Source organism: Sphaerodactylus townsendi, linkage group LG08, assembly GCF_021028975.2.
Source record: "Sphaerodactylus townsendi isolate TG3544 linkage group LG08, MPM_Stown_v2.3, whole genome shotgun sequence".
NCBI classification, from domain to species: domain Eukaryota; kingdom Metazoa; phylum Chordata; class Lepidosauria; order Squamata; family Sphaerodactylidae; genus Sphaerodactylus; species Sphaerodactylus townsendi.
The window spans coordinates 19,752,488-19,780,129 of NC_059432.1; the positions used below are offsets into that span (position 1 = coordinate 19,752,488).

The following is a 27,642-nucleotide window of genomic DNA, read 5'->3' on the forward strand; positions in this document are numbered from 1 at the left end:
GTCACACCTGTGAATCCACAACGTTCTTCCACAACTGCAGCTGAAATGTGGCACAAACAGGGCACGAGGGAGATTCACACAAGGCACACACCCCTCGAGTCCCAATCCTGAAGTTTTCACCTTGGCAGCACTCAGAATACAGTAGTCCACAGCCTTGGACCCCAAAGTAACAGCAGAGCAGAGATACGTTTCAGGAAAATTAAGATGCAAAGAAATGAAAGTGAAGACCGCAAAGGAGAGTATAGGTATAATCACCAGCAGCAGCAGCTGGTGTGGGGTTGCTCTGAAGGATCTCTAGCTTCCACCACTGAGAATTCCTAAACAGGAAGATGTATGGAACCCTATCTACCGTAAGACATTGCTAGAGCTATCACTGGCGCTTCAGCACTGTGGCTTTAACAAGTTGCCGTGTCCATAGCGATGCCCATTGTGAGTTCTTGATGCCATCACCTGACTCTGCATTGGGCACTGCTTTCCACCCAGTTGCTCTGCATCTCCAGAGTCTTATTGCCACTTCTCGATGTTCCAGTAAGGGCACAAGTTCCCTGTCCCATTTGGTCAGTAATCTGGTAGCCCCCCAGTTAGCTGCCACATGAATGTTTGCTGTCAACAGAGATGAGGCTCCATGCCATTTACTAGCCTCGGAACAAAGGAGTTGATTAAAGCAAGACTGCTAAGGAGCAAGGGAGATCCTTGTGAAAACAGAAGTGTGAAAAACCGTGGCTGCAGACCTGTGCCAGAAGAAGAGGAGTTTGGATTTATTCCTCGCCTTTCTCTCCTGCAAGGAGTCTCAAGGTGGTTTACAAGCTCCTTTCCCTTCCTCTTCCCATAACTAACACCTTGTGAGGTAAGTGGGGCTGGGAGAATTCCAAAGAACTGGGACTAGCTCAAGATCACCCAGCAGGAATGTAGGAGTGCAGAAACACATCTGGTTCACCAGATAAGCCTCTGCCACTCAGGTGGAGGAGTGGGGAATCAAACCCGGTTCTCCAGATTAGAATCTAGATTAGAAGATATCGCAGGTTTATGTGGACAAAGTACAGGACAATTCAGTGCAGCCACCTGAAAGAGCAGCATGCATCAGAACATGGTACGAGAGTCCATGATAGATCAAGTTTGTTCCGATGTCATAAGCCAAGCAGGGTTGGTCATGGTATGTAGGTGGGAAACCACCAAGGACGGACAGGGCTACTGTGCTGAGGAAGGCAATGGCAAACTACCTCTGCTCATCCTTTGCCTTGAAAATCCCAAGCAAGGTCACCATACATCAGTTGCAACTAGACAACCCTTTATTATTATATGAAATCACGGCAGCCAGATCTTCAGCCGGCATTGGCCTTCATACACTTTAGATCAGTGATGACGAACCTACGGCACGGGTGCCAGAGGTGGCACTCGGAGCCCTCTCTGTGGCCACGTGCACACAGAGTTCGTCATGTGGGGGGCGGAAAATCACACACACACCCTGCACACACACACATCTAGGCTGCCCTGGGCCACTGAGCATGAGGCGCGCACACCATGGTGAACAGGTGTGGACTCGGCTGGCAGGCCTGGTGCCTGTGCTCTGGGTGGCTGCTGCCCGAGGGGGGGGGGCACAGAGGAGGCAGAGATGCTAGAGAGGCACAGTGCAGTGCACGTGGGACGTGCTGGAGGCTTGAGCAGGCTGGCCCCTGCTTGAGCGGGTTGGGCGGAGGAAGAGGTAGCCAATCGGTTCTTTCTAAACTAAAACCTCGGCATTCAAGTTAAATTGCTGGGTTGGCACTTTGTGATAAATAAGTGGGGTTTGGGTTGAAATTTGGGCACTCAGTTTCAAAAAGGTTCATCATCACTGCTTTAGATTCTTCCCGAGAACCTAGGGTGTTGTAATATATCGGCGTAGCGAATGCGTAGATCTGAGCAACGTTGCCTTTTGTAATTGATAGTCGGAGATTTCAGCATTATTGTTATCAAAGGGAAGAAGATCGGATGTGCCTCGCAGAAGAAAACTTTTTCAGTGAAATCCAAAGATGGACACTGCATTTGAAGTATGTTGCTATCTTTAAAGGAAGTTTCATCTTTGACCACAAGATGGCAGGTCTAACCAGAAACACTTGGGATTCTTTTGTGTGTTGGCCAGTTCACTGATTTGCAAAACAGTTTTATGAAAATCCTCAACTGGTAAGACTACAAGTTACCATTGCCTCAAAAACTATAGGGAAACAAACGTGAACTGAACATGCTTGTCCCTCTAATTAGTTTGGGGCACGTATGAGACAAGTTCTTGGTTGGTAGCAGCATTAAAATACTTGAAAACTTAGAAGTAAACTCCCCATTAAAACTAATCAGAGTCTACAGGCTATGTCAGTGGTGGCGAACCTATGGCACAGGTGCCAGAGGTGGCACTCAGAGCTCTTTCTGTGGGCACGCGTGCACAGAGTTCGTCATGTGGGGGGGGGCGGAAAATCATTCCCCACACACACACACATCTAGGCTGCCATGGGCATGATCCTTTACCTGGGAGTAAGCTCAGTTGCTGGCAATGGGGCTTGCTTCTGAGTAAACCCTCCTAGGGTCGTGATTTACCCATTCGAAGTGTTGCACGGTTGCTTCACCAAGCTTACTCCAGAGTAACACACGCCTCGGAGCCAACCATTTTTTCTAAACTAAAATCTCAATATTTAACATTAGGTTAAATTGCCGTGTTGGCACTTTGCGATAAATAAGTGGGTTTTGGGTTGCAATTTGGGCACTCAGTCTTGAAAAGGTTCGCCATCACTGGGCTATATTTTAATAAAATGCACTAAAAGAGCAGCAGTGGTATAGTGGCTAAGAGCAGGTGAACTCTGATCCGGAGGAACCGGGTTTGATTCCCCGCTCTGCCGCCTGAGCTGTGGAGGCTTATCTGGGGGAATTCAGATTAGCTTGTACACTCCCACACATGCCAACTGGGTGACCTTGGGCTAGTCACAGCTTTTCGGAGCTCTCTCAGCCCCACCTACCTCACAGGGTGTTTGTTGTGAGGGGGGAAGGGCAAGGAGATTGTAACCCCCTTTGAGTCTCCTACAGGAGAGAAGGAGGGGATATAAATCCAAACTCCTCCTCCTCTTCTTCTTCTTTAAGAATATCCTGTCCCAAAACTTACCTAGACTGGAATATGGCAAAACACTTTCATGACCATATGACTGCTTCTGCAGCAGGTTTCACAGTTTGTATTTATTCCTTGGTTTCATATCTTTTGGTTCATCGCTTTTACAAAAAACAGACTTATGCAGAAGAGAGTAGTAAAATATTTGGAGTGCAGCATCTTCAGTGGTATCTCAAGTTCGCACTGCTTACTTTGCAGGTAAGGCAACCAAAATTTCTCTTTGAAAGCAATCAATGAGATATTACCCTAAAAGAATGTTTACCTGGTTGGAAAGCAGGCACCACTGACTCATATTACATTCAGGTTGATACAATGAGATCTTCTCTAGCAAGTTTCTCCCCTACAGAGCAATCAAGATTTCTGAGAGAAGCAAGTGCCATAATCGTCAGACAAGCAAAAAGTTTACATCAAGTTTGTATAAAATACATTTTGTTCATTTTTTTAAAAAAAGAGCTGGTGCAAATGTAGCAGAATATACCATAAGCAAGTGGGGGAAAAGAAATGGCAGGAAAGAGATATGGCTCTCGTGTATACGTCTGTGGCTCTTTGGAACCTCTGTGTATTCAAAACCTTCCCTGCTAATTTCAGTATTTTGGATGTGTATTGCTTGCCCAATACTGAAGCCAACGGGAAAGTCTTGATGCAGGAATTCCATATACGTCTGAGAGCTTTGTAAATGCGCCTGCTAAGAACTCTGGATCTGATAAAGTGGCTACAGCCCAGTTAGGTAGGCACAAGTGTGGTTCACTCACTTTTGGCAACGGGAAGGTAAAAGACTCCTTCCACAGCTAGATTTGAGTCCAGCATCAAACTCAGAGGTCAAGATGGGGGGGCGGGGGGGGACGGGGACTGGGGTATGTGCTTTCTGAACATCAAAGCTCCCTTCATCCGACTCTCAAAAGGGTACACCCCGAATATCTTGTAGGTCTCCAAGGCGCTACTGGACTCAAAGCTAGTGCTTCTATTGCAGATGAACACGGCTGCCCTCCCAAATGATCCTTGTGCGAAGGAGGTCTGCCGGCCGTTGCTCCCATGCATGCCAGAAGCTCTGGATCAAACCTAAAAAAACATTTCAACGTAATACAAAAGAAGAGTTTTCTCACTTCATAAATAAAAACGGGGCAAATTACTAAAATATCTTGCTGTGCAGTATAAAAAGGCAATCAAAGGCTCTTCGCTGGCAGCTCAGCAGCGGCTGAAACTTTGTAGGAGTACATATTTGGCAGCGGCTTTTCAGGCTGTTTGCTGCTGTTCAAGTTGTTCCAACATGGAAGGGCAGCTGTCAACAAAAGCAGCCCTCCGAACAAGACGCAAAGTCCACTAAAATAAAACGCTGTGTCGTAGGACTCTGTCCAGTCATAAAACCAACCTGCAAAAGAAATTTTAAAAGTCAGGCACATAAACCTCGACTGAAAACATTAACAGTTTCTAAATACATTCTTTTATCCCCCCCCCCCCCCCCCCCCGATGCTGCCCGTGGGCACCGCAGCACCCTCTGATACTTTTCCTGGGGCCCACCAAGTGCTTTAGGAAAGTGGGTGTGGCCAAGTGCTAGCAGAGCTTTTGATTGGCAGTCGGAGATCTCACAAGTGAGTAAAATAGCAGATCAGATCAGCTGAAGACATTTTGCAGCAGGAGAATCCCATTTAAACAACAACAAAAAAGCAGGAAGAACCCGCTGTGAAGTTGACAACTGTGGGGGTTAGCACTACATGCATAAAGGGGCTGCAAGTCATCGATAAGTCCCCTTTCCAGTAAATGATCAGGGGCTAGGTCAATAATGACGAGTTTGTTGATTTCCTTCCAACTTAAAGAAGATTGCAGATTGACTGACAGAAAGGGATAAGGCCTGCTGGTTGAAGGTGGCATTTCAACTAATAATTAATAATAACCAACCCAGCCTCCTGCCGAAGGACCATGTTAGGGGTGCAATTTGGAGCACTGAATTGGGCCCTGAGAAATCCCAACACGGCCATACAGCCCGGAAACCACACAGCACCCCAATCCCAACTGAATTCACTTTAAGGGAGTCAAATCAATGTAGGGACCGAATTGGGTGCCATATGTGAGTTTCAATAGAGATTTATCCAGATATAAAATTGGATTGGCTTTAAAGGCAGCAAAATGGGCAAAAAGATCCCTCCTGGCAATTACACAGACAAGGGCAACCCACTTACTGGATGGAAACTTGAAGGCACTGTTAATCTGGCCAGGACTAGATAATAATGGTTTTGGGTCCAGCATAAGCTCATAAATAAGAACATAAGAACATAAGAACTAGCCTGCTGGATCAGACCAGAGTTCATCTAGTCCAGCACTCTGCTACTCGCAGTGGCCCACCAGGTGCCTTTGGGACCTCACATGCAAGAGGTGAAAGCAATGGCCTTCTGCTGCTGCTGCTGCTGCTGCTCCTGAGCACCTGGTCTGCTAAGGCATTTGCAATCTGAGATCAAGGCGGATCAAGATTGGTAGCCATAGATCGACTTCTCCTCCATAAATCTGTCCAAGCCCTTTTTAAAGCTATCCAGGTTAGTGGCCATCACCACCTCCTGTGGCAGCATATTCCAAACACCAATCACACGTTGTGTGAAGAAGTGTTTCCTTTTATTAGTCCTAGTTCTTCCCCCCAGCATTTTCAATGAATGCCCCCTGGTTCTAGTATTGTGAGAAAGAGAGAAAAATTTCTCTCTGTCAACATTTTCTACCCCATGCATACTTTTATAGACTTCAATCATATCCCCCCTCAGATGTCTCCTCTCCAAACTAAAGAGTCCCAAACGCTGCAGCCTCTCCTCATAAGGAAGGTGCTCCAATCCCTCAATCATCCTCGTTGCCCTTCTCTGCACTTTTTCTATCTCTTCGATATCCTTTTTGAGATGTGGTGACCAGAACTGAACACAGTACTCCAAGTGCGGTCACACCACGGCTTTATATAAGGGCATGACAATCCTTGCAGTTTTATTATCAACTCCATTCCTAATTATCCCCAGCATAGAGTTTGCCTTTTTCACAGCTGCCATGCACTGAGTTGACATTCCCATGGAACTATGGAACCACCCTCCTATGTTTTGGGCCTATTACCATCTATGTGACCCATGCTCTTCTCCCCTCCTGGGAGGGTCTAATAGGAATTGCGGGCATTGTTTATTATTTGCTGCATTTTAAATTTAATTTAAATTATTTACAGTCTACTATGTATCTGAAATTTTATGTTGTCAACCGCCCAGAGCCCTTCGGGGATTGGGCAGTATATAAGACTGATAAATAAATAAAATAAATAAACTATCAACTAAGACGCCCAAATCCCTTTCCTGGTCTGTGACTGATAGCACTGACCCCTGTAGCGTGTATGTGAAGTTTGGATTTTTTGCCAAACTTAGTGAGAGTATATTCTTCCACAAATCTCCTGATGGATCGGGGGGGGGGGGGGGGCATAAGCCCCCAAGTCAGACTGAAAATATATGTTTCCTGTGCTTCTGAGAGATGCTTACACTTGGACTTTTGTAAATTACACGTAGATCCCACAATGGAATACAGACCAAGAAACACTGGGCAGTGTCAAAGAAGGTACATGCCAGTGTCTCACCACCACCCCAACCCAAATTCTGCCAATTTTTTTTCTCCAGCTGCAGCCCCATTAAGGTATTGTTCTAATAATATACAATAGCCAATATGTTAATTTATTTAGGTTGAATATAGAATGAAAGTGTTTCCAAACCAAGACAGGCAAGAGGGAAAATTCAAGCTGGTGAACTGGTTTAATACCATGAAGCGGGGATAAAACCAGGGAGCTCATCTTGAACCTTGGCCTTTTTATGATTCTCGAGTTTGGCGCGTTTGAACACAATACATGGTATTGGTAGTTTCTTATATGTATTCAATCTATGTGAGACTAATACTTGCCTCTGTTTTTGCGCTACAGATCCTCTTACACACATTTATTATTTGCCAGTAGCAGTTGATGTACTGATCAAGTTGAAACGATTTTTTTGGAAGCCTGGGTATAGTTTTGTTCTTGGTTTATATTTAGGGTCCTTCCAGTCACTATATCTTTGTTGTGCATTTTGCCACAAAATGGCTGCCGCACTATGCAAAGCCAGTCACAAAATGACGGCAACAGCTAACCTTCAGTGCCACAGTGTAGAAGATTCTTGTGCTGTGGCAGCAACTGCTGCCAAAGCAGCATTTAAAAAAAAATCTGCACAGCCAATTAAACCCCCAATAGTTAATCAAAAACCTTGCTTGCAAAATCACCACCAGCTTCCTAAAAATAATTGGCAGGGGGAAGAAAAGATGTTGGTGGGTGCCACTGTTCATAATGTGATGGATCCCTGGTTTATAAAATGACTGGCTTAAGATATTTCAACCTACAAACAGAATTAGAATATAGGCCCTTTCCCCACTTACCTTAAGCCTAGCGCTACACTCCTCAAGTAGCGCGGGGTCCAGCTGCACTCCCCACCTCAGGGGCGGCGAGCACGTAGCTGCCCCAACGCTGCCTCTCTCGCGCCCCCTCAGCGCGCGTAATTCCTGGCGCCTTTTGAAATGCCGCCTTTTGATGTCGTGGGGAAGCCGGGGCACGCGCCACAAATTGCACGTGCCGGGAATTGCGCGCAGCAACCCTCGGACAAAGGTGAGTGGGGAAAGGGCCCTAGAAGAAACCCCTTTATCTTATAGGCTTTAGTATCTAATGAGTACCTTTTCACATGTATAATGAAGTCTGAATTGCAGAAGGGGTGACATTCATTTTCTTCCAGAATCACTTATTCAAATAAATTTTAAATTTGCCACCAACTACTAGAACTGACTCCACTGAAGTAGCCACAGCCTTCAGTTTGGAAGACCCAAGCAAGGTTGTTAATAATAAAGATTGTTTTGGAGGTCATTAGTTCTTAGGGTCACCATAAGTCGCGTAACACACAAAATGAAATGACTTTAAAAAAAAACCATACATAGGTGTTTAAATGTGTTCTTACCTACAATTGGTGGTCCAAGACTATTTCCAAGTCCAGCAAAAAACATCAGTATACCATATGCGTGTGCTAATTTCTCTATTCCCACGGTCTCTGTTGTGATATATGGAAAAATGGACCAATTGCCTGTCAGAAAACCTAAAACCCCCGAAAGTATGGCCAGCATAATGTAACTTTGGGCAAATGGAATCAAAAACAGTGCCACTGAAGTCATTATCAAGGTCAGGACGTACAGATATAAAGTGTTCATCCATTTAAAATCCGCTAATATCCCCAAAGCAAGTTTACCAATGGCGGTCATAATGCCTATGATGGAAACGAGAGGAATGACACAGTTTTCTTCGCCGATATTTGAACTTCTGGCTATGTCTTCCATCAGCAAAGACGGAGGAAACACGCCGATGTCAAAAAAGAAGATGGCGATGAAAAGCGATGAAAATACTCTGTTTTTAAAAAGACTGAGCGTTTCTGCCCAGTAGTCTAAATATAGGTGCCATTTCTTCTTGGCAAGCTGTTTACAGAAATATGTCTGCTCTGCAACTTTCATTTTGTAAGTGTCTGTCTCTTTCGATGCTACTGAGGACAGTCTGTTCTTGTTCACAAGAGATTCCTGTTTACAATCGCCGCCGAAGGGTTTGTTCACACTTTTTCCTTCAGTGCTGGCCTTTTCCAGTATGTTTACATTTTCTTCATAAAGGTTTTTTTCCTTTTCGCTATAAATGAGGTACTGGTCTGGAATCTTCTCAAGGCCTGATTTCTCTGGTAAGGAAAAACTGCCCGAACGCAAAGGCCTCATTAGACTTCCACAGGCTAGGATGTTTAGGGACAGCGCGCCAACAATAAGCAGGCAGCCTTCCAACCCGTAAAGTTCAATTAGTTTTCTTTGCAAAGCTGCATAGATAAAAAGTCCAACACTTGATCCTGGTGGGGAGGGGGAGAGAAGAGAGACACACTTTAAAAGACACATTTAAAACCATTTCATAGAGCAACTTCTAGTGTGACAATACTGCACGTCATCTAATGACTGGACCTATTGGACTGGATCCAGCACAAGGACCATCGCAAAGACCTCACAAAGGTTACCTGTCTTCCCACTTTTCTTCTCCCCACACCAGTAATTTCTGACCTGGGAAAGTTTACATTGAGTCGTGGAACACAAGTGGAGTAACAGCCACACAAATGGGTGATTGAAACCATGCTTCTGGTTTAAGGTCTTCCTCTTCTTTCTGCAAAGCTCCACTCATGGAAGAGGGAGAAGTTTCACCTCCTCCCTTCCCCCTACCAGCTTCCCGGCCCACATGGCCATTACTCCAAGGGGGTCCCCACAGCCAAAAGAATAAACTTTCCCAGAGTCAGAAAGGACAGTTCTTAGCAAGCCTTTATTGGCATAGACAACAGTACAACAATAATAAAAAAAAGAATATACAATACAGGAAATAAATGTTAGGTCGAAGGAAATCTACTGGCGTTTAGTAATTTCCAGGAGAAAGTCTGCCACTATCATACAGAGAACAGGATCAGGGTTGTCCAACAAGTAGTGTAACCTAATTAAATCGGGGAGATGGGGTAATGTAAAGGAGTAAGATTCACATACTTGGATCTGATTTCCTTGAATCTGAGACAGTGTAAGTAATTGGTGGGCCAGAGATTCAACTGAGCCATCGTTACATGGGCACAATCTTTTAGCCTTCCCTTGCTTATTAAATCTGCCATGTAACAAGGCAGAAGGCATAACACTAAACCTGGCGAGCATTATGGCTCTCCTTTGAGAAGGGTTTATTAAGAAATTCAGGTAGTGTGCCAAGTGGCCCCGTTCAAATGGGAGAGAAAAATACAGGGGGGAACACAGTTTCTTGGCTGCGGTGATTAGGGTATAGAACTCTCCATCCAATAGTTGATTTCAGAAAGGACAGGCAGGGGACAGGAAGAGATCATCAGTGTCTTCTGCTGTCAGATCTTAGGATTCAACCCAGAATTTATGAAACAAAAACAAACAAACCCTTTACTTAAATCAGAATGTAGTTCAGCTAGTAATCCATCAAGCTAAGTACAGCATGCCGTGTGTTGTGCATGCCATGGGTTTGACACTCACACATAAACACAGAAAAATCAGAGCATTGAGTAAGTTCTGGGTGGGATGTCTGTGGCCTCATAGTCTCCAGTTAAGCAGCCCACATGTACTTAACTATGGTTGTACTACTGATCATTTTATAATACTTTGCTCTGAGCAGAGACTTTATTTGGAGGGACAACTGATAAACTTGCACATGGGGCTGTTTTCAAAAGGATGTACTTCTTTCAAGCTATTTTTGTATTATATGAAAACATTAACACTGACAGAAGTACAAAACCCCAAATTTTATGCAGGGTTTCTGAGCAGGGTAAATCTACGAAGAGGAAAAATGACAAATTCTCTAATGTGGGGGTCTCCCCATCTCCACATCAGGCATAGGAAAAAGGTACTTGGTGTGTCTTAGAAATTCAGACAAAAGTAAACCATAGATAAGAGAAGCATCATTTAAGGCTCAGTTCAGACAAACGTAACAAAAAATCATTGCCTAACACTGAAATCCTACAGAGTTACTCCAGTCTAGCCACAGTATCTTCAGTGGGCTGTAACTAGAGTGACTTTGCATAGGATTGCACTGTAAAGCTAACTACGGCGAGTGGGATTTTCTGAACAGAGGACACTTGTATCAACTGTGAATATGAACTATGAATCATCAAACCAACTTCTAAAATCCTAGTTTGAAGTTGGGTTATTTACCACAATTAGTCTTAACTATGGCTTCGTGTGATGTGTGAACACATAGATTCTGGCTTGCTTACCAAACACCATCCCCCTCCTAAAACTAGAGCTGCCAACCTCCAGCTGGGGCCTCTCCTGGAATTACAACTAGGCCTTTTCCGCACAAGTCATTCAAAATGTTTCTGGCACATTATCAAATTGTTTCGTCTGAGGAGTTCTGCACTTCATTTCTCCACGTTTATGCCAGAAACGTTTCATTTTCCTTTTAATCCATCCCTTCTGAAAGCCTTTTTACGAGGATTCTTTTCACTGAAACGTTTCCATCCTTACAGCGTGGTCAGAATTACATTTTAATTTACTACCAAAAAGCCTGGCCAATTTCCATGCCCTTGTGCCGTTGCTCAGCCACCCCCTTGGCACCTGGTCTGCCATTTTTCAGTGTCTCTCACCTCTTTCTTTCCCCCCTTGCCTCTGTGCCTTCACTCAGCCTCCCGCTCGATGCTTACTCGACTATTATTTTATCATCCCTCGCCTTGATCTCTTCCCATCATCTCGCTGTCTTCCCCTCGCCCCCTGATTTTGATGGAGTTTATATGGAGTGGAGGGGCTGTTTTTGCAGATCAACAAATTAACAAAGCAACAAATCAATGGATCATCAGAGCATCGTTGAAATAAATAATTTTTTGAAATTATTCAATTTTTGAAAAAAGATCACATGGTCATGAGACATTTGGTGGAGTTTGAGTGCAAACAAACATTGCAGTAAGGGTTTTTTTGAAAACGTTCTTGAGACGTTTTAAGTAACTTGGAGGTCCTAATCTACAGATGACAGACATCAGTTCCCCTGGGGAAAAATGTCTGCTTTGGAGTGTGGATTATATGGCATTATGTCCTAATGAGGTCCCCCCTCCCCTCCTCAACCTCCCACCCCCCCCCTGCAGGCACCACTGCTCAAATATGAAGGCATTTCCCAGCCCAAAGTGGGGAAATACAGAGTGAATTATAGAGTGAAACCAGTCTTTCTCAATGCCAGCCAAAATTTAAGTGATAACCTAGAAGCAGAATCTTAGCATCACAAGCTAACAATGGCCCTTTCCCCACTTACCGCTTGCAGCGCGCTACTCTCAGTGCGAGTGATTTCTGCCACGGGGTTCTGTTCCCCACTGCCCCGCGCGTCAGAAGGTGCCGTTTCTTCAGCACCAGAAATGACATGCGCTGAGGGGACATGAGTGCGGCAGAGTCGGGGCGTCTGCGTTGTCGCCGCCTGGACTCGTGAAGAGAGCCGCTGGACCCCGCGCTATTTGGGGGGAGTAGCGTGCAGCAAACGATAAGTGGGGAAAGGGCCAATGGTTAAAACAAACCACAGTTTTGCATGATGTCTGAACTGTTTGGAAGAGTTATACCAGTGTGGAGCCATTTGGAACAGAAGAGATTAATTTGTGCTGAAAACCATACCTGTAGAAATAAGACCAAGGGCAAGGCCTCTACGTTTGTCAAAATACTGGCATGTAATAGTTACTGTGGCTGTATACAATAACCCACACCCGAGTCCTGAAAAGAGAAGAAAGATATCACAAATGAAGAATCCTTTATTGCTGAATAAGGATTATGATTGGCAAAAAAAAAGGCAAAAATCATTTTTAAGGTACAAAATCTAGAAAGGCCTGCCGCAACAAAAGCTCCATTGATTTACAACAGGCTGTTTGAGGCAGTCTGCAGCAAGGATGAAGACTGGGCAGGGAAAACACCTCAACCCAGCAGATATACTGCCAGAGTCCACACTCCAAAGCGGCCATTTTCTCTCCAGCAATGGTTCCCAACCTTTTTTCACTTGTGTACCTTTTAGCAACCCATTTCCCTAAAATTGTACCCCCATATTAGCAAACCCATTAGGTAATTAATTTTTTTTTGCATACCCCCAGACACTCTGGTGCATACCCCGGGAGCACACGTAGCCCGGGTTGGGAACCACTGCTCTAGAGGAAACAGAGCTCTATAGATTGGAGAATAGCTGTTAATCTGGGAGATCTCCACCCCCCAACTGGAGGCTGGCAACCATTGGGCAATTAACTTACAAATGCTTTGCTGTCTGGTCTTATCAATACAAAGGAGAACTAAAGGACTGGACTGCAGCTCCGAAGTACAAAAACACCCTTCCGCTCTAGAACACAAAGGCATGTTACACATTTTTTTAAACGGTCTCTACGAACTCTTACCAACAAGAATTCCATAGGAAAAAAACAGGAAGTAGATGTTGGGTGCAAAGCTGCTCATCATCAGCCCCCCAGCAACCATAAAACTGCTGAAGATAGTTACAGATCTCGCTCCAAACGCTGAGACAAATGTGCTGCAAACAGGACCTACATGGTTTGAAGGGGTTAAAAAAAATGAAAACATGTTTGTGATTTCAAGCTCTCTAAGACAGCGTTCAAAAGATTCATTCCCTTATCACATTAGCTCTCAATAGGCAGGGCAGTTTCCCAGAATTAGGGGAAACAGGAATTCCTCTTTGACTAGTATTTGACCTAGTATTTGAACACTGAACTGGGAAGTAAAGCCAGGAAGTGTTTCTCAATTTGGTACCACAGGGCAGTGAGTCAACTTTCAGTTTCGGTGGCACTTTATCCCAGTGGTGAGATCGAAAAATTTTAGTAACAGGTTCCCATGGTGGTGGGATTCAAACAATGGCGTAACACCAATGGGACTGGGTGGGGCATGACGGGGGCGTGGCCGGGCATTGTTTCTAGAAATCAAAAGTAGTATACTTTCCTTAAACAAGGAACTTTACCATATTTCTAAAACATGTTTTTAAAACATCCCAACAGGCAGAATTATCCCGTTTTCTACCTTCGCTAACCAGCCACATAGGAAACAACAGGACTTTATGATTTTTGGACCTAATGGAATTTCTAATGGAAAAGCAGACCCAATTAGTAACCCCCTCTCGGCGTACACAAATAATTAGTAACCCACTCTTGGGAACTGGTGAGAACCTGCTAGATCCCAAAGCTGCTTTATCCTCCCCTGCACGCAAGTAGAATTTGTGGCCCTAGTTCCCTAGATTTGCTTTTGGCTTGCCACGTCCTGAATCTAGAATGGGAACATGTATGACAATTGCTACTCCATTTCCAAGTTAGCTGAGATTTGAGCAGATTTTTTTTTCTTCACCCAAGGGAGCAAAAGTTTGAGAATTTCCATTTATTCCATTTAACCAATAGCCTTTGGACTTCTGTTCTCCCAGCAAGATGACTGCCCCTACATTTGCACACTAATGTATGGATTGCCCCTATATATGATAGCTTAACATGCTGAAATTCTAAAATAAACCTCAACGTTTCAACAGAAAGAATTGTACTGTGATCCCTGCAGTACGCTCAAGGCCAAGTCTCTCTCTCACCAAGTTGAGGATGGGAGGGCATTACCTTCCAGCTTCTGCCCACACAACTGAACAACCAACAGATGTCCACCTGCTCTCTCCGTTCAAATGTGTGTGTGTAAAGAGCCATCAAGTTGCTGCTGACTTCTGGTGACCCCCCGCAGAGTTTTCGAGGGAGGAGACTAACAAGAGGTGGTTTGCCATTGTGTTTCTCTGCACAGCAACCCTGGTATTCTTTGGTGGTCTCCCATCCAAATACTAACCAGAGGTGACCCTGCTTAGCTTCCTTAAATCTGACAAGATTGGGCTAGCCTGGGCCATCCAGGTCAGGGCGTCCATTCAAGACCTCTGCCTTTCTGTTGTAACATGTTTGGGAAACAACTAGTTTCACTGGATGATAATTTTGTGGAGAATGCTTGGCAAAACCTGCAATGTGGTTTGCTGTCAAATCCCACGGCCACAGCAACTACATCCTTCACCCATCTTTCCTTGTAGCCACTGGAACTGAAAAAGAACAAATTGCATTCAGGCCCTTTCCACACAGCAAATGTATATCATGTTGCAGTTGGGATAAAGCAACCCGCTTTCCTGTTTTCACATTCGCATGCATCCATACAGGAAGCGACTGGAGCTCACGGAAACAATGCGCGTTGCTGTTGTGCCTTCGTACGGAGGCCTGTTTTTTTTTTAATTTACCACCTACCGATGTGTAGTTCAGGCTGACCAGACGCCCCGCTTTTGGCGGGACAGTCCCGCCTTCAAACAATTTGTCCTGCGTCCCGCAGGTTATTTCAATTGTCCCAATTTTTGGGAGGCTGCCGCACTGCCTTCTGGGGCGCAAGGCAGTGCGGCAGCCTCCCACACACGTGACTGCAAAAGCATGGCCTTCTGGGGCTTGCCGTTTCCCACCCTGTCACAGGGCAGGAAACGGCAAGCCCCAGAAGGCAGTGTGCTCCTGCGTCTGTGAGCGGCCGCCTACCCCCCCCCCGTCCCGGTTCACAAAGGTGACCATCTGGTCACCTTAGTGTAGCTATGCAGGCATGCATAAATGAACCCCGCAGCTATGCTGATGTCTCACGATACGACCACTTGCACCCGCGTGGCTACGCAGATGTAAGCTGGGAAACTTTTTTTAAAGGAAAGTGAAGCTGAATAAAGTGCCTCCTGCCTGACCGTTCCCTCTGAAGCAGCTCAACCCAGGGTTTTTCAAAAAGACTGTGATTCTAAAAAAAACCAGTTTGTGGGAAATAACACGGGGCAGACTTGCTTTAGGGGCAGGATCTGTGCGAAGCCCCCCCCCCCCCCCCCGAAAATGTTTTTTTTACCATCCTTAACCCATGTTTACTGGCCCGTGCAGAAACAGGCCTCAGATTCCTAACACCACTAAGTGGAAACATAAAAAGGCAATACTTGCTCAATACTGGCTTTCTAAAGCAACTACTTGAGAAACGTTTTGAACAGTATTATTGTTTACCTTTCCCTTTTCTTTTATCAGAAAAAAAAGCTCATATAGAAATTTGGCGAAATCGGCAAAAAGGCTAGACAGTGCTATTTTGATTTTTTAAAATGTTTAATGTGCACAACAAATTAATAGTCAAATATCAAGTATATTATTAGCACACATTTCAGTAAAATTGGCTTCTGAAGCCAGTATGTATAAAATTCCAAAAGCAAAGTATATTGATTTTATTTAAAACAGTGAGCAAAATAAAAGAAAAATAAAAGCATTATGCATGATACTTGTGTACCCGAATAGAAAAGATGTTTTATTTCCTTTCCTGAAAGTTTGCACAGAAAGGTAAACAAAACTGAAAGACCAGGAATGCCTTGAAGGGTAACATCAATATAAACTCTTGCTTACACAGCTCAAACTTCCCTTCCTTCTTTTTTGACATTTCATCTTATATTTATCATCAAAAATTACACAAGAGGATGTGTTGCTTTGTGACAGAAATACAAAGAAGTCCCCCCAAAAACGTGTATGTTTTTTTTACCATCCTTAACTTTCCAGATCCTCTGAAACGCCAGCCACAGATGCAGGCGAAACGTCAGGAGAGAATGCTGCTAGAACACGGCCATACAGCCCGGAAACCAGACAGCACCCCAAACAAAGAAATAGTTGGAAATCTCAAGTACAAGTTGTTATTTGCTGTTCAGCTATTTGACCAGCATTGTAATTTACGATTTGTACATGGTTGTTTGTATTTGTATGGGTCAGCAGACCGTAATAAATCTATCACATAAGTACAAGTTGTATAATTCCTTGATAATAAATTACTGTCATATTAATGCAACTGGTTCCAGAAAACTTGTCCAAAATACCACTTCAGAATGAGCAGTATTTCTTCAGAGAAGAAACATGGTGACTTTTTCTCCAGAACAGCGGCTGCGGCTCCCATCATTTTACTGATATTAAGGGATGATTTCGTCATTCGTATCTCTGTTGAGGATCTCCTTTGCATTTGTCATATCATTTCTGTGTATTGCTTAAAAACATGGAATGCATTCTAGAGTGCAAGGATTCCGGTCTGGCAGACTAGACTTCACAAGTGTCCTAAATCATTTGCCACCAGCCTTTCCAGATTAAGGATCTCCAGAGACGGAATGAGATTCGCTAAGATTTGAGAACAGGGCAGGCCAACATTAATCATATTTTAAAAAACCAGATAAAGTCACAGTTATGATTTGCAAGGAACCGCTGTATATATTCTATTTGATTTTCCACACAGTTATGATTTGACCAGTGTTAAGATCAAGACCTTAGGAAGTATGGGCATCTACAGAAACTAATTTTGTGAGTGTGCATGCGAGAGAGAGAGTAAAATATTTTAATAATAATTATTGGCTATTGACCTGAGTGACTGCAGACTTTACACCACTGGCAAAACAATGTATCCATCAGATGCCACAATGTGCTGGTAGGAATAATAATGAGCTTTCCCTGAAGGGGATTTGCTGCATTGTATGAGATTACAGATTTCAGACATAACCAATAACAAAATGCTTTTCTGTTTCCATGTAACAATGACAGGGTAAAGCACAAGGAAGTATACCGCTTTCATTTGTGTAATGAATGTCAAGACTATATAGGATTCTAAACCGAATTAAAGCCATGCCCCCAACGTAGCATTTCAGTCTTTATACCAGGGGTCTTCAAACTATGGCCCTCCAGATGTTCATGGACTACAATTCCCATCACCCCCTGCCAGCATGGCCAAGTGGTAGGGCTCATGGGAATTGTAGTCTATGAACATCTGGAGGGCCATAGTTTGAAGACCCCTGCTTTATACGGAACCTGCCTTTGCTGTTGGAAGCAAGGCTTGCGTGAAGACAATCTAAACTCTGTTACAATCTTACCATAATTTAAAAGAAAGCATAACAAAAAGGAGATCATTCTCAAGAATTGGAGTCTTCGAGGACTTTGGCCACAATGGTGGATAACTTGCCTTGTATACTTCTCTTTCGGATGGGTCTTTAGCAGCACAGTGCAGGTGGGGAACAGTGGTGTGGCGGCTGGGGGTGCTGCCATGCTGCTTTCGAAGGGGCCTCAGGCAGCACAGGAAGGAGGCTAATGCGAAAACCCTCCTGCCGCTTGAATCACTCCATAGCAGAAACAGGTTTGTGGGCTCAGAGGACAGCATTCCCGGGCTGGAACGCCGGTGGAAGCTGACCAAAGTTGGCACCATTCCCAAGAACACCCTGCCCCGGCAACTGCTCAGATGCCACTGTGGCTCTGCGGTGGTACTCACTTGCAGGTTTGCCTGCCACAGAGCTGTGGGGCAGCAGAAAGCCGACGCGTTTGCTTCCTCTGCCAGTGTGGTTGCTAGTGGAGGAGACAAATGCATCAGCGTGGTCCTCCACCACTCCCAAAGCTCACTGTCCCCAGCATCTGGATTGGGCCACCCCTGTTCTCTGTGGACAATCAACAGACACACTGCAGACAACTGATTTCACTAAAAGGGGGTCAGTAAGGAAACGTTTCACATCAGGGTGCCTGAGGATGAGACTATGTCCCTTCACAACCCTTTACTTTATAACAGTGGGGATTAGGATTTTTTTCTCTGAGGCAATTTCCCCCCCTGCAGAATATATTCAAGATTCTGCTTACATTTACTGTTAAAGTAAAACAGGAAGGATCGTTACAAAATAGCTGCTCAAAAACTGAATTCCTGTTGCTTGTAACAACAGACTTATGTTTGAAATAAAGTCTAGGTCACAAACTTAATTAAACTGACAATAACAACTATCCTTCAGTTTGTTTGGAAGCATACCTACTCCATTTGGATGTTACAAAGAAGTTGCCCTCATTAAGATCCTGTGCTAAACAGAATCTTCTGAAAATTCAAGTCATGAGGCTCTTTCAAATGTAAGTTCTCCAGGGTAGGAGAAGAGCAAAAGTAATATTGATCAGCAGAAACAAAGTACCAGGAATACTTGGAAGTGCCGCATGAAACAACAGAGCTCTGTCCTTGGCTGCAACTACTGTTATAGTGGTTTGGTTGTCGTCCCTGAGATGTAACTAGGGGCTCACCTACCATGCTTTCTGTGTACCACCTCTATTTTTCTGCTCTCTTCCCTCTTGCATAAAGCCTAGATTCCTGCTTTGAAAGAACAAGTTGCTTTCCTATAACTGTGGTTTTCAAGTACTGGCCCAGAACCATGTTTGGAACCTTCTAGAAGTTTAAACCAATCTTGACAGGAAACATGAGTGCAGCTGAAGTATGGGCATTCAAGTATACCAGTTAAATTGGTGGGGTAGGTTCATATTGACATCCAGCTAGGGCAATGTGGCCACTCCGATGAGCCATTCTACAAAGCCAGATGTTTTTAGCAGGAAATGCAAGTATCTGATCTTCTACTAAGGAGTCATGAGAAGATTCCAAGGCTACCTCTGATGAGCAGCCGATGAGCATAGCTTTATCCACGTACCAAAGACCCTGGAACTTAAAGCCTAATGGGCAGAAATTATCCAGATGGATGGGCAGAAGGCCATACTTTGCCAGGAGGGCCCTGCAGACGCAGGAGCAAATAATGGACACGGCATGGTCCAGGAATGCAGAGCACACAGAGCAGAGGTCAGGGTCAATGGAATCATTAAAAGAGGAACACTTGGGGTAGGATAGATGATGAATGAGGCAGTACTCTCCAGGAGCTTTCTTGCGGACCACCACCAGATTGGGGACCACCTCAGATTCGCCGGGGGGGGGGGGTTAGGAAAAGGACAAGCAACCCAGCCAGCCCCACAAACTTTCTCAATTTTGGAGGCAACTAAATGGGGCAGGTCCCAGGCAGATTTTAGGTTGCCGCAGTCTGAGGCTACTCTGGCCCCTTCATAAGGGATCCTAAAGCCCTTTAGAAAGTATTTTGCAGCTGCTCTGTTAGGATAAGCCTGCAACAGGGGCACCAGAGAGCCAAGCTGGATAGGAGTGGCAGCCAGTTTCCCCAAGACTGGCCCAGCTAGAGAACGAAGAAGAGATAGTGGTGGCAGAGATGCCCGACCCCCGTCCCTCCTATCCCCCCAGGTTGGCAGCTCGGGCTCCTCAAAAGGGCTGCTGGCTACCTCCCTTCCCACATGAAAACCTGGGGCGGAGCCCAGAGTATGATTCACAAACATGCTCAAATCTGTACTGCTGCCGCTGAAACTTCCTTTGGTTCAATTCCCAACAGACAAGCCTGGACCCATCCCTTTTAATAGGAAAGCAATATTTTAAGGGGTCATTCTGAGGCTTGGCGTATGGGTGAATGGTGACCATTCGAACCTGGTCAAGGATAAGGTCCCAACACACAGTTTCATCATAGGGTGTGTTTTTCCTAAAGCCTGCATCATAGTTAATGGCAGGTGCATCCCCTGCTATGTATTGAGCCTGTAAGACATTACACATATGGGCCGCAAGATGCCAACCTCTGTTGCGGCAGGCAATGGAGATTAAGGCCCATTACTGCCCATAACCCAGCATCCAGTTATCAAAGAGAGGGAAGAGAAGCCGTCGGACCTCAGGCGAGAAGAGGTGTGGGATGGCCCAGCCTGCCCATATAAGGCCACGGCTCCACCTCTTCCAGGTACGTCACTCACTCGCGCCGGCAGCTGGGCAGTCCAGCCCCATGTTGGGCTGGATGCCGGCACTGAGCCTGCCCCTCTCCCTGCCCCACCCCCAGACAGCAACAGTGGCCAAGGTAAATCTCAGCTGCTCTTTCTTTGGTAGCAGAAAACCCTGTAAAGACAGACTGATACTTGAGTATTTCATCTGGGTGTTTTGTGACAGATCTTCCTGCCTTCAGTCAATGACCAACTTCCTTGGAGTCTTAGTTGCCATGGAGAGGGCCAAGGGATAACTCTTCTCTCTCTTCTTTCTGAATCTCAATGACAATTTCCACTTGACCTGCTCTTTGAGATTCACCAAGTTATTTACAAAGACTCTTTGCAAAGAAAATCTCTTTTCTTTACAAACACTGGCGATAAATGAGGTGCTGCATGGTTTCCAGGATGTATGGCCGTGTTCTAGCAGCATTCTCTCCTGACGTTTCGCCTGCATCTGTGGCTGGCATCTTCAGAGGATCTGCCCACAGATCCTCTGTTGGGAGATGCCCACAGATCCTCTGCCTTCAGAGGATCTTCAGAGGATCTGCCCACAGATGCAGGCGAAACGTCAGGAGAGAATGCTGCTAGAACACAGCCATACAGCCCGGAAACCACACAGCACCTTATTTATTGCCAGTGTTTGTAATCAGTGATTCCGGCCGTGAAAGCCTTCGACAATACATTGGCAATAAATATTTCAGGGCTGGCCGGTCTTCATCACTGTGGCAAACAGACACCACCACTATTCATATGCTCAGAATCTTCTCTTAGGCTGCATCCCAACAGCAGTTTTCCACACTGCTGGCTGCACATCACATCAAATTGGCCACGTGGGAACTAGAGCTGCTGAAGTAACAAAGGTTGTGTCTGGGACTTTGAGAAGGAACTGTTGCCCAATCAGATGTTCGAACACTGAGTTCTTATGTAGGCCTCACGCATCTCCGTCTGCTGTCTGGATCCCAGAGGAGCACTCTAAGTGTTTTCTCCAACCTCGTGTGATTCATGGGCGCAGCATACGGAATCGGTACACCCGATACTTGACAATCCCCAGTGAAGATTGTAATTTATATCAGATTCTCAATCCCGGGTTTAATCGCTTCTGCACATTAAGGATAGATGTTTTCAGATCAGAGGCTTCTTAATTCTCACTAGCTACAAGCCCTCCATTGAAAAGGCATTTTTCTTGTCCTGTTTCTTTTTGTCCTTTTCTTTTCTGTGCACCCATGTCATCCTTTGGACCTTTATATCACCTTTAACAACATTCCTCCATTACCACACATGCTTCATGCTGTGACTATTGTTTTACCACATACTGGAGGAAAAGCATAGCAATGCTCTCTTTGAACTCGGTTTTAATACACACCGTAGACAAGAAGTTGGAGGAGATGTGATCATTCCATCTCCTTTGTCCTTGAAGTTTCTTCGCTCTACCCTGCTGCACTACTTTTTATCAACAAGTGTTACCTTAGTGATATGCTGACCTCTAAGAGTGGGAAGAACTGCAATCATAAAGCAATAGGAATCTGCAAAACTTTCTATAGATGAGCATCTTTTCTATCTCTAAGCATCCTTTCCCTTCTAAATTATACCCAGGTCAAGGGCATAACGAGGCAAACTGTAGCCCTGGGCAAAACCTGAGTTGGATGCCCCCCCCCCCATGGGCGGCCACTCCAAAACGACCAACTTTTTTTTGCACCAGGACATTGGTGCCTGCAGGGGTGCATTTTAGACATACCAGCACCAAAATTTCAGCATATCATCAGGAGACTGTCCTTATGCTACTCCCCAAGTTTGGTGAGGTTTGGTTCAAGGGGTCCAAAGTTATGGACTCCCAAAGGGGGTGCCCCATCCCCCATTGTTTCCAATGGGAGATAATAGGAGATGGGGGCTACAGTTTTGAGGGACCATAACTTTGGCCCTCCTGAACCAAACTGCACCAAACCTGGGGGATTTCATCAGGACAGTCTCCTGATGAGACCCTGAAAGTTTTGAGACTGTGCCTTCAGAAATGCCACCCCCGAGCCTGCAACCTCCATTGACAGCAATACAGAAAACTCAATGCAGAACAAAGGTTCTTGGGCAAATGTCTGGGATGTTCCTGCAGGGGACGCATTTTTGGATATATTGGCACCAAAATTTCAGGGTATCATCTGGAAACTGTCCTCATGGGACCCCCCAAGTTTGGTGCAGTTTGGTTTAGGGGTCCAAAGTTATGGACCCTCAAAGGGGGTGCCCCATCCCACATTCTTTGCTAAGGATATGGGGGCTACCCCTGTAATTTACTTTGATGCAGCAGATTTATGCTTGCTTCCTTAAGCAAATGTTCTCGTTGCCACTGAGAAAGCAGAAGCATTTATGGTGGCGACACAGAATCCTCATAGCAGTTTACCTCACCTTGCCTTGCCTTAGTCCCCTGCAGCCACCATCCCCCCCCGCCCCCCCGCACTACCAGAGGGTGATGGGAGGTCAGGAATTGCTAGATCATTATAATGCTACAAAAGTTCTGCTAGTTCCCATTTTGTTTTAAAAATCAAGTCTCAAGCCCTTTCTGTTGTGCAGTTACAAGAGGAAATGTATAGCTTGCACCTTTCCCCTTAAAACTCGGCAACAAAAAGAGCCAGAGTTACTGTCTTTAAAAATAAAGCCTAGGAATTAGTATATTATGGTTACAGACTGGAACAACACTATAGTGATGTAACAATTCCCAACTTTTTAAAAAAGTCATCTCATGAGCTTGGGGTGGGAAGTTTCCGTGAGGACCGGGGCAAGGAAAAAGGTGCGAATGTGGGCGGGACTTTCAAAACTGCTCACCTTCCCATCTACACTTCCAAAAGCACTTTGTCTCCCATAATTCCAAACAGATTATAGCAAAGTGGACCAACAGAGGAAAATGCCACATGGATTGTCCTGAAAACAGTAGTGCTGTAAGGAAAACGACACAGCAGAGCAATACGAGCTGTTCCCACATGGATGTTTTTTGTTTCTTTATTCTAAAATATGCAAGGGATATTCCCCATTTAAAAAAAAACTTGAATCTGCTCATGGTAGAAATGGTATCTGGAAAAGAGTTTCATAGGCAAACACTGAAAATTTGATTATGAGCTTTTAAAAAGATACTTACTTGCAAGTAAACCGACACCACTTGCAAGGGATCCGACCCATGCAGTCTTTCCTTTCCCTTCTCCAAAAATGTCCAGCCATTCTAAATATAAAACTCCAACAGCTAACGGAGATCCGTAGCACAAGAACTGAGTGAAGAAGGAGGCGAGGACTATAACCCAGCCCCAGCCGCCGTCTGGTGACTTCTCGAACACCATTCTCCAGGATCAGTTCAAGAGCTCAAAGGTCTGTGTTTAAAAAAAGAAAGAAAGAAAGAAAGCACACGCACATAAGGAAACAGAGTTGAACAGGCATGTAGAGTTCAACTGAATTTAAAATCCTCAAGCCACACGTTCAGAAAGCCGGTTGGCACAGCTGCACAGGGCCAGGGTAGACTTCCTACAGTGTCAACCTGCCCAGACTATAAACATCGCTTCCAGGGCTGTGTTAAATCCATTAAAATTAATGCACTTAAACTAGGGCCACCTTGCTGACGGCACTGTTAGAAACTGGCAAGGCTAGCACTGCTGGCACTGAGAGGGTTTCACCAGTGATTTCTCTAATACGCTGCCAAATGCCATCCACCACTGCACCTGATGAAGCGAGTTCTGACTCACAGACGGCGAGGATGGAACAGATTTTGTTAGTCTCTAAAGTGCCTCTGTACTTCCACCTTATGTTGTGACTACAGATTAACACGGCTACCCATCTGGAATGGGCATCTAATGGCAGCCTTTGGTATGAAAGCACTTGTCCCCTCTATGGACACTCACTGCAACCCTGCTCCCCCTTCTCCTACCTCCAGGGTATGCATCCCTATCCAGAAATGCCTTGCAAAGACAGGAGAGCTTTGTGATGCTCTCGCAGCTCACACATTTGAACAGAAGTAGTTCACCCTCCATATCGTGCTGGGCTGCCCTCCCCCCTCTACAGAAAGCTACAGGCACGTTGTGCCCCCTACAGACCTCTAGATCAAGTACAATATTCTATTCTGCAATTCTACTCTACTACTACTCTACTACAATGTGATTCGTGTACCTACTCAGTTCAAAAGCAATTCGTCGGGAACCTTACAGAACAACTTTAAAAGATCACATCACTTTTTCCAGTCAAGGGATTACTTTGCAAAGTTGAGGCAATTACTCAAAGACCGGTGAAAAAGTTATGTGTGATGGTGAGGACATACAACGTGCTTTTCTATTTAGATGTCGTTTCCAGCATCCAGCTGGATTCCAGAGCACAGACAGCTCTATAGAGGAATAAGGTATTTTTCTATCTTTGGGTACCTCTGAAAATCACTCTAGAAAGCAGCGTGTCCTTCAATAGAAACTATACATGTGCAAACTGCCTCTTAAAACTTCCCCAACCCCATTTAGCATATGCTCAGGAAGATCACAGGTTTCCCCGCACATGCCCTAAAGCAGTTTTACAGGCCATCTCGACTTCACCAGTGGTGATGCCAGATTGCTGAGCGCTTGCATGGGTTTAACTCTGGGTTTGGAGCCAACAGATCATTTCTCCATCCCGGGTAAGTTAAACAACTGTGCGATGTCACTGATACTGTGCCATGTCACTGATGTGTGTGCCCGCATTCCTTGGGAGGGGGGGATGGAAAGGCACCCCTCCCACACATCTAGGCTGGCTGGTCATGATCCTTTACCTGGGAGTAAGTTTGGTTGGTGGCTATGGGTGTCGCTCCTGAGGAAATCCTCTGAGGGGCGCGACGCAGCCATTCAAAGTATGTCACAGTTGCTGTACCTACTCTTGAGTAATGCGTGCCTGGTTTTCTTAACTGTAAACGCAGTATTCAGGGAATCTAGGGTGCCTGGCCCCTCCCTCCCGTCCCTTGCATGTCACCCCTCACTCTCTTCCCTCCCTCACTTCTGTTCCCTTGCATGCCACCCCTCTCCCTCTCTTCCCTTTCCCTCCACTAGGGTGGGTGGGTCATATCAAGATGCTGGGCCCCCTGCCTCCCCTCCCTTGCATGCCACCCCTCCCTGTCTCCCCTCTCTCACTTCTCTTCCCTTGCATGCCTCCCCCTCCGTCCCTTTCCTCTCCCTCCCTCTCTTCCCTTGCATGCCACCCCTCCCTCTCTCTCTCTCTCTCCCTCTTCCTCGTGTGTATATGTGTGTATGTGTTTCACTTCCACTCGAGTTACTGCCTATGTACTGTTTTCACTGCTCATATCTGGCCATCTGAGTGAACATTCTAAGCAGCATGAACATTCTAAGGGTGACAGTTATACACAGGCAGCTACATGTCCTTCACCATGGAGTGCCAGGAAAAAGGCGTTTTACCTGGGCCAGGTGTGAAATTTCAGGTATGTGAACATCTAAAAACACTCTCACCTGGCTGACTATAGTGGCTGGGAATTTTCAGAGGAATTGGCCCAGCAGTTACTGAGTTATATTATCATCAACAAAAACACTGTTATTGTATCTGACCCTTGGCGACCCTATGAATCAAGGTCCTCCAAAACGTCCTAATATTAAAAGCATTGATCAGATCTTGCAAACTGAGGGCCATGGCTTCCTTTATAAAGGTAATCCATCTCATGGTGGCTCTTCTTCTCTTCCTGCTGTCTTCAACTTTTCCTAGCATTGTTGTCTTTTCCAATGACTCTTAACTTCTGAAAACGTGACTAATAGTCTCAATTTAACCATTTTAGCTTCTAGGGACAGTTCACGCTTGATTTGATCTAGAATCCATAGGTAGGATAGCACAAACAGGCTTGCAGTTCCTCCGGCCTTCCTCCAGAACATTCTTGTGCCCCCACAAATGCTATCAGTTGAGGAAAAAAATGCCATAGGGCATGGGGGAGGGGGGGGATCACAGCAAGGAGCATGGAATTAGTAAGCAAAATCATTTGTGTTCCTCTTCTGCCAACAGAGTTCAGCTGATGAAAAAGGAAGGTATTCTTTTTTCCCAATTCTTCCACTTCACTGAATTCTGCGCTCCCTGAAGACATTTTATTTCTGGGGCTCCCATAGTTACGGAATCAGCTTTTTGGCAATTGCGAGAAGCTGCTCGGGGAAAGCAGGGGAATAACTGGATCCGGAAGTCCTCCTGCATTCTCAGTTCAAAAGTCCAACCCGCTAAACCCAAAGTTTGAAAAAGACGGAGATTCAAACTTAAAAACCAAACATTTCTTGCAGTGGTTATTTATTTCTGTAGTAAAACAGAACTGCAACAGGCATACCACAAGGTGGAAAAAATAGGTCTACTAACAGCAGAATGCCTTTCACATTTGAAAAAATACAGTAAGGAAGAAAAAGAAAACCTTTTCATATAAATAATGTAAGAATGCAACGTACTTAAATTAATAACATGCAGTACTTACAGAAGATGGTCTCAAGTCATTCAGGCTTCTAGAACATGTTACTGCTGGTGAATCTGGCAACTCAACCTGGAAAGAGAGATCAGGTTTCTGAGTCAAAGCAACTCAATGGAAACACCACACGGAAAAGTATATAGACGTCTGCTATTGCGATGCAGGAAATATTGTTGTATAGAGATTTCAAAAGCTACTAATCTAATCAGAGAGACCAAAAACAGTTGAAAACACCCACCATCACTCAAAAACTTGACCACAGCCTTGGATTCAAGGAAAGTCAAAACTGTGAGGGCAATAAACATAAGCATTCTGGTATTCAGTACCCTGGGATGATTTACAGATTTCCAACCAACTGCCTCTGCTTTTGATTTATGGCTGATAATTTATCCACAAAATGTAGGATCATTTTACCCTTACAGTTTCAAATGCCATTGCTTTCATCGACCATACTATAGTCTTAGTCCTTTAGCTCGGTGCTTGTATCTGATAAATGAATCTCTCTCTCTCAAAAGCTCACATCCTGAAAAACTGGTTGGTCTCTAAGGTGATGCTAGATTCAAATCTAGTTAAAAGTGGGTTTCTCTCTGCTGCTGAAGTCAATGGGGCTTAAAAGTACCTAATTATGGCTGGATTGTGCCCTATATTTGAACAGCCAATACAGTAACTGATTATAAAGTCATTTCTCAAACACTGGCAAGTGGGTTTTGCTATTCTGCACAGCTGCAAAGTGCATTGAAAGTGGGTTGAAAGTGCATTATTTTGCACAGTGGCACAGAGGCAGAGGTGGGATCCAGCAGGTTCTCACAGGTTCCTGAGAGTAGGTTACTAATTATTTGTGTGTGTCGAGAGGGGGGTTACTAATTGGTGATTTTGCCATGTGATTTTTGCCTTTGTTATGCCACTCC

General features: G+C 45.0%; 1 protein-coding gene across 2 annotated transcripts in view; it reads right to left on the reverse strand.

The window, feature by feature from the left end:
- Positions 1 to 3,176: 3,176 nt before the first annotated feature.
- SLC16A9 (solute carrier family 16 member 9) overlaps positions 3,177 to 27,642 on the reverse strand; it is a 33,939-nt gene continuing 9,473 nt past the window's right edge. The window contains exons 3-8 of one of the 2 annotated variants that reach the window (XM_048507066.1): positions 26,744 to 26,809; positions 23,426 to 23,651; positions 13,066 to 13,209; positions 12,305 to 12,400; positions 8,104 to 9,021; positions 3,177 to 4,496 (exon numbers count right to left, since the gene is read on the reverse strand). In XM_048507066.1, coding sequence (XP_048363023.1) covers positions 4,291 to 4,496; positions 8,104 to 9,021; positions 12,305 to 12,400; positions 13,066 to 13,209; positions 23,426 to 23,621 — 1,560 coding nt within the window. In that variant the 5' untranslated portion in view covers positions 23,622 to 23,651; positions 26,744 to 26,809 and the 3' untranslated portion in view covers positions 3,177 to 4,290. The remainder of the gene's footprint in view (positions 4,497 to 8,103; positions 9,022 to 12,304; positions 12,401 to 13,065; positions 13,210 to 23,425; positions 23,652 to 26,743; positions 26,810 to 27,642) is intronic. The other variant, XM_048507067.1, reaches the window with a different exon arrangement.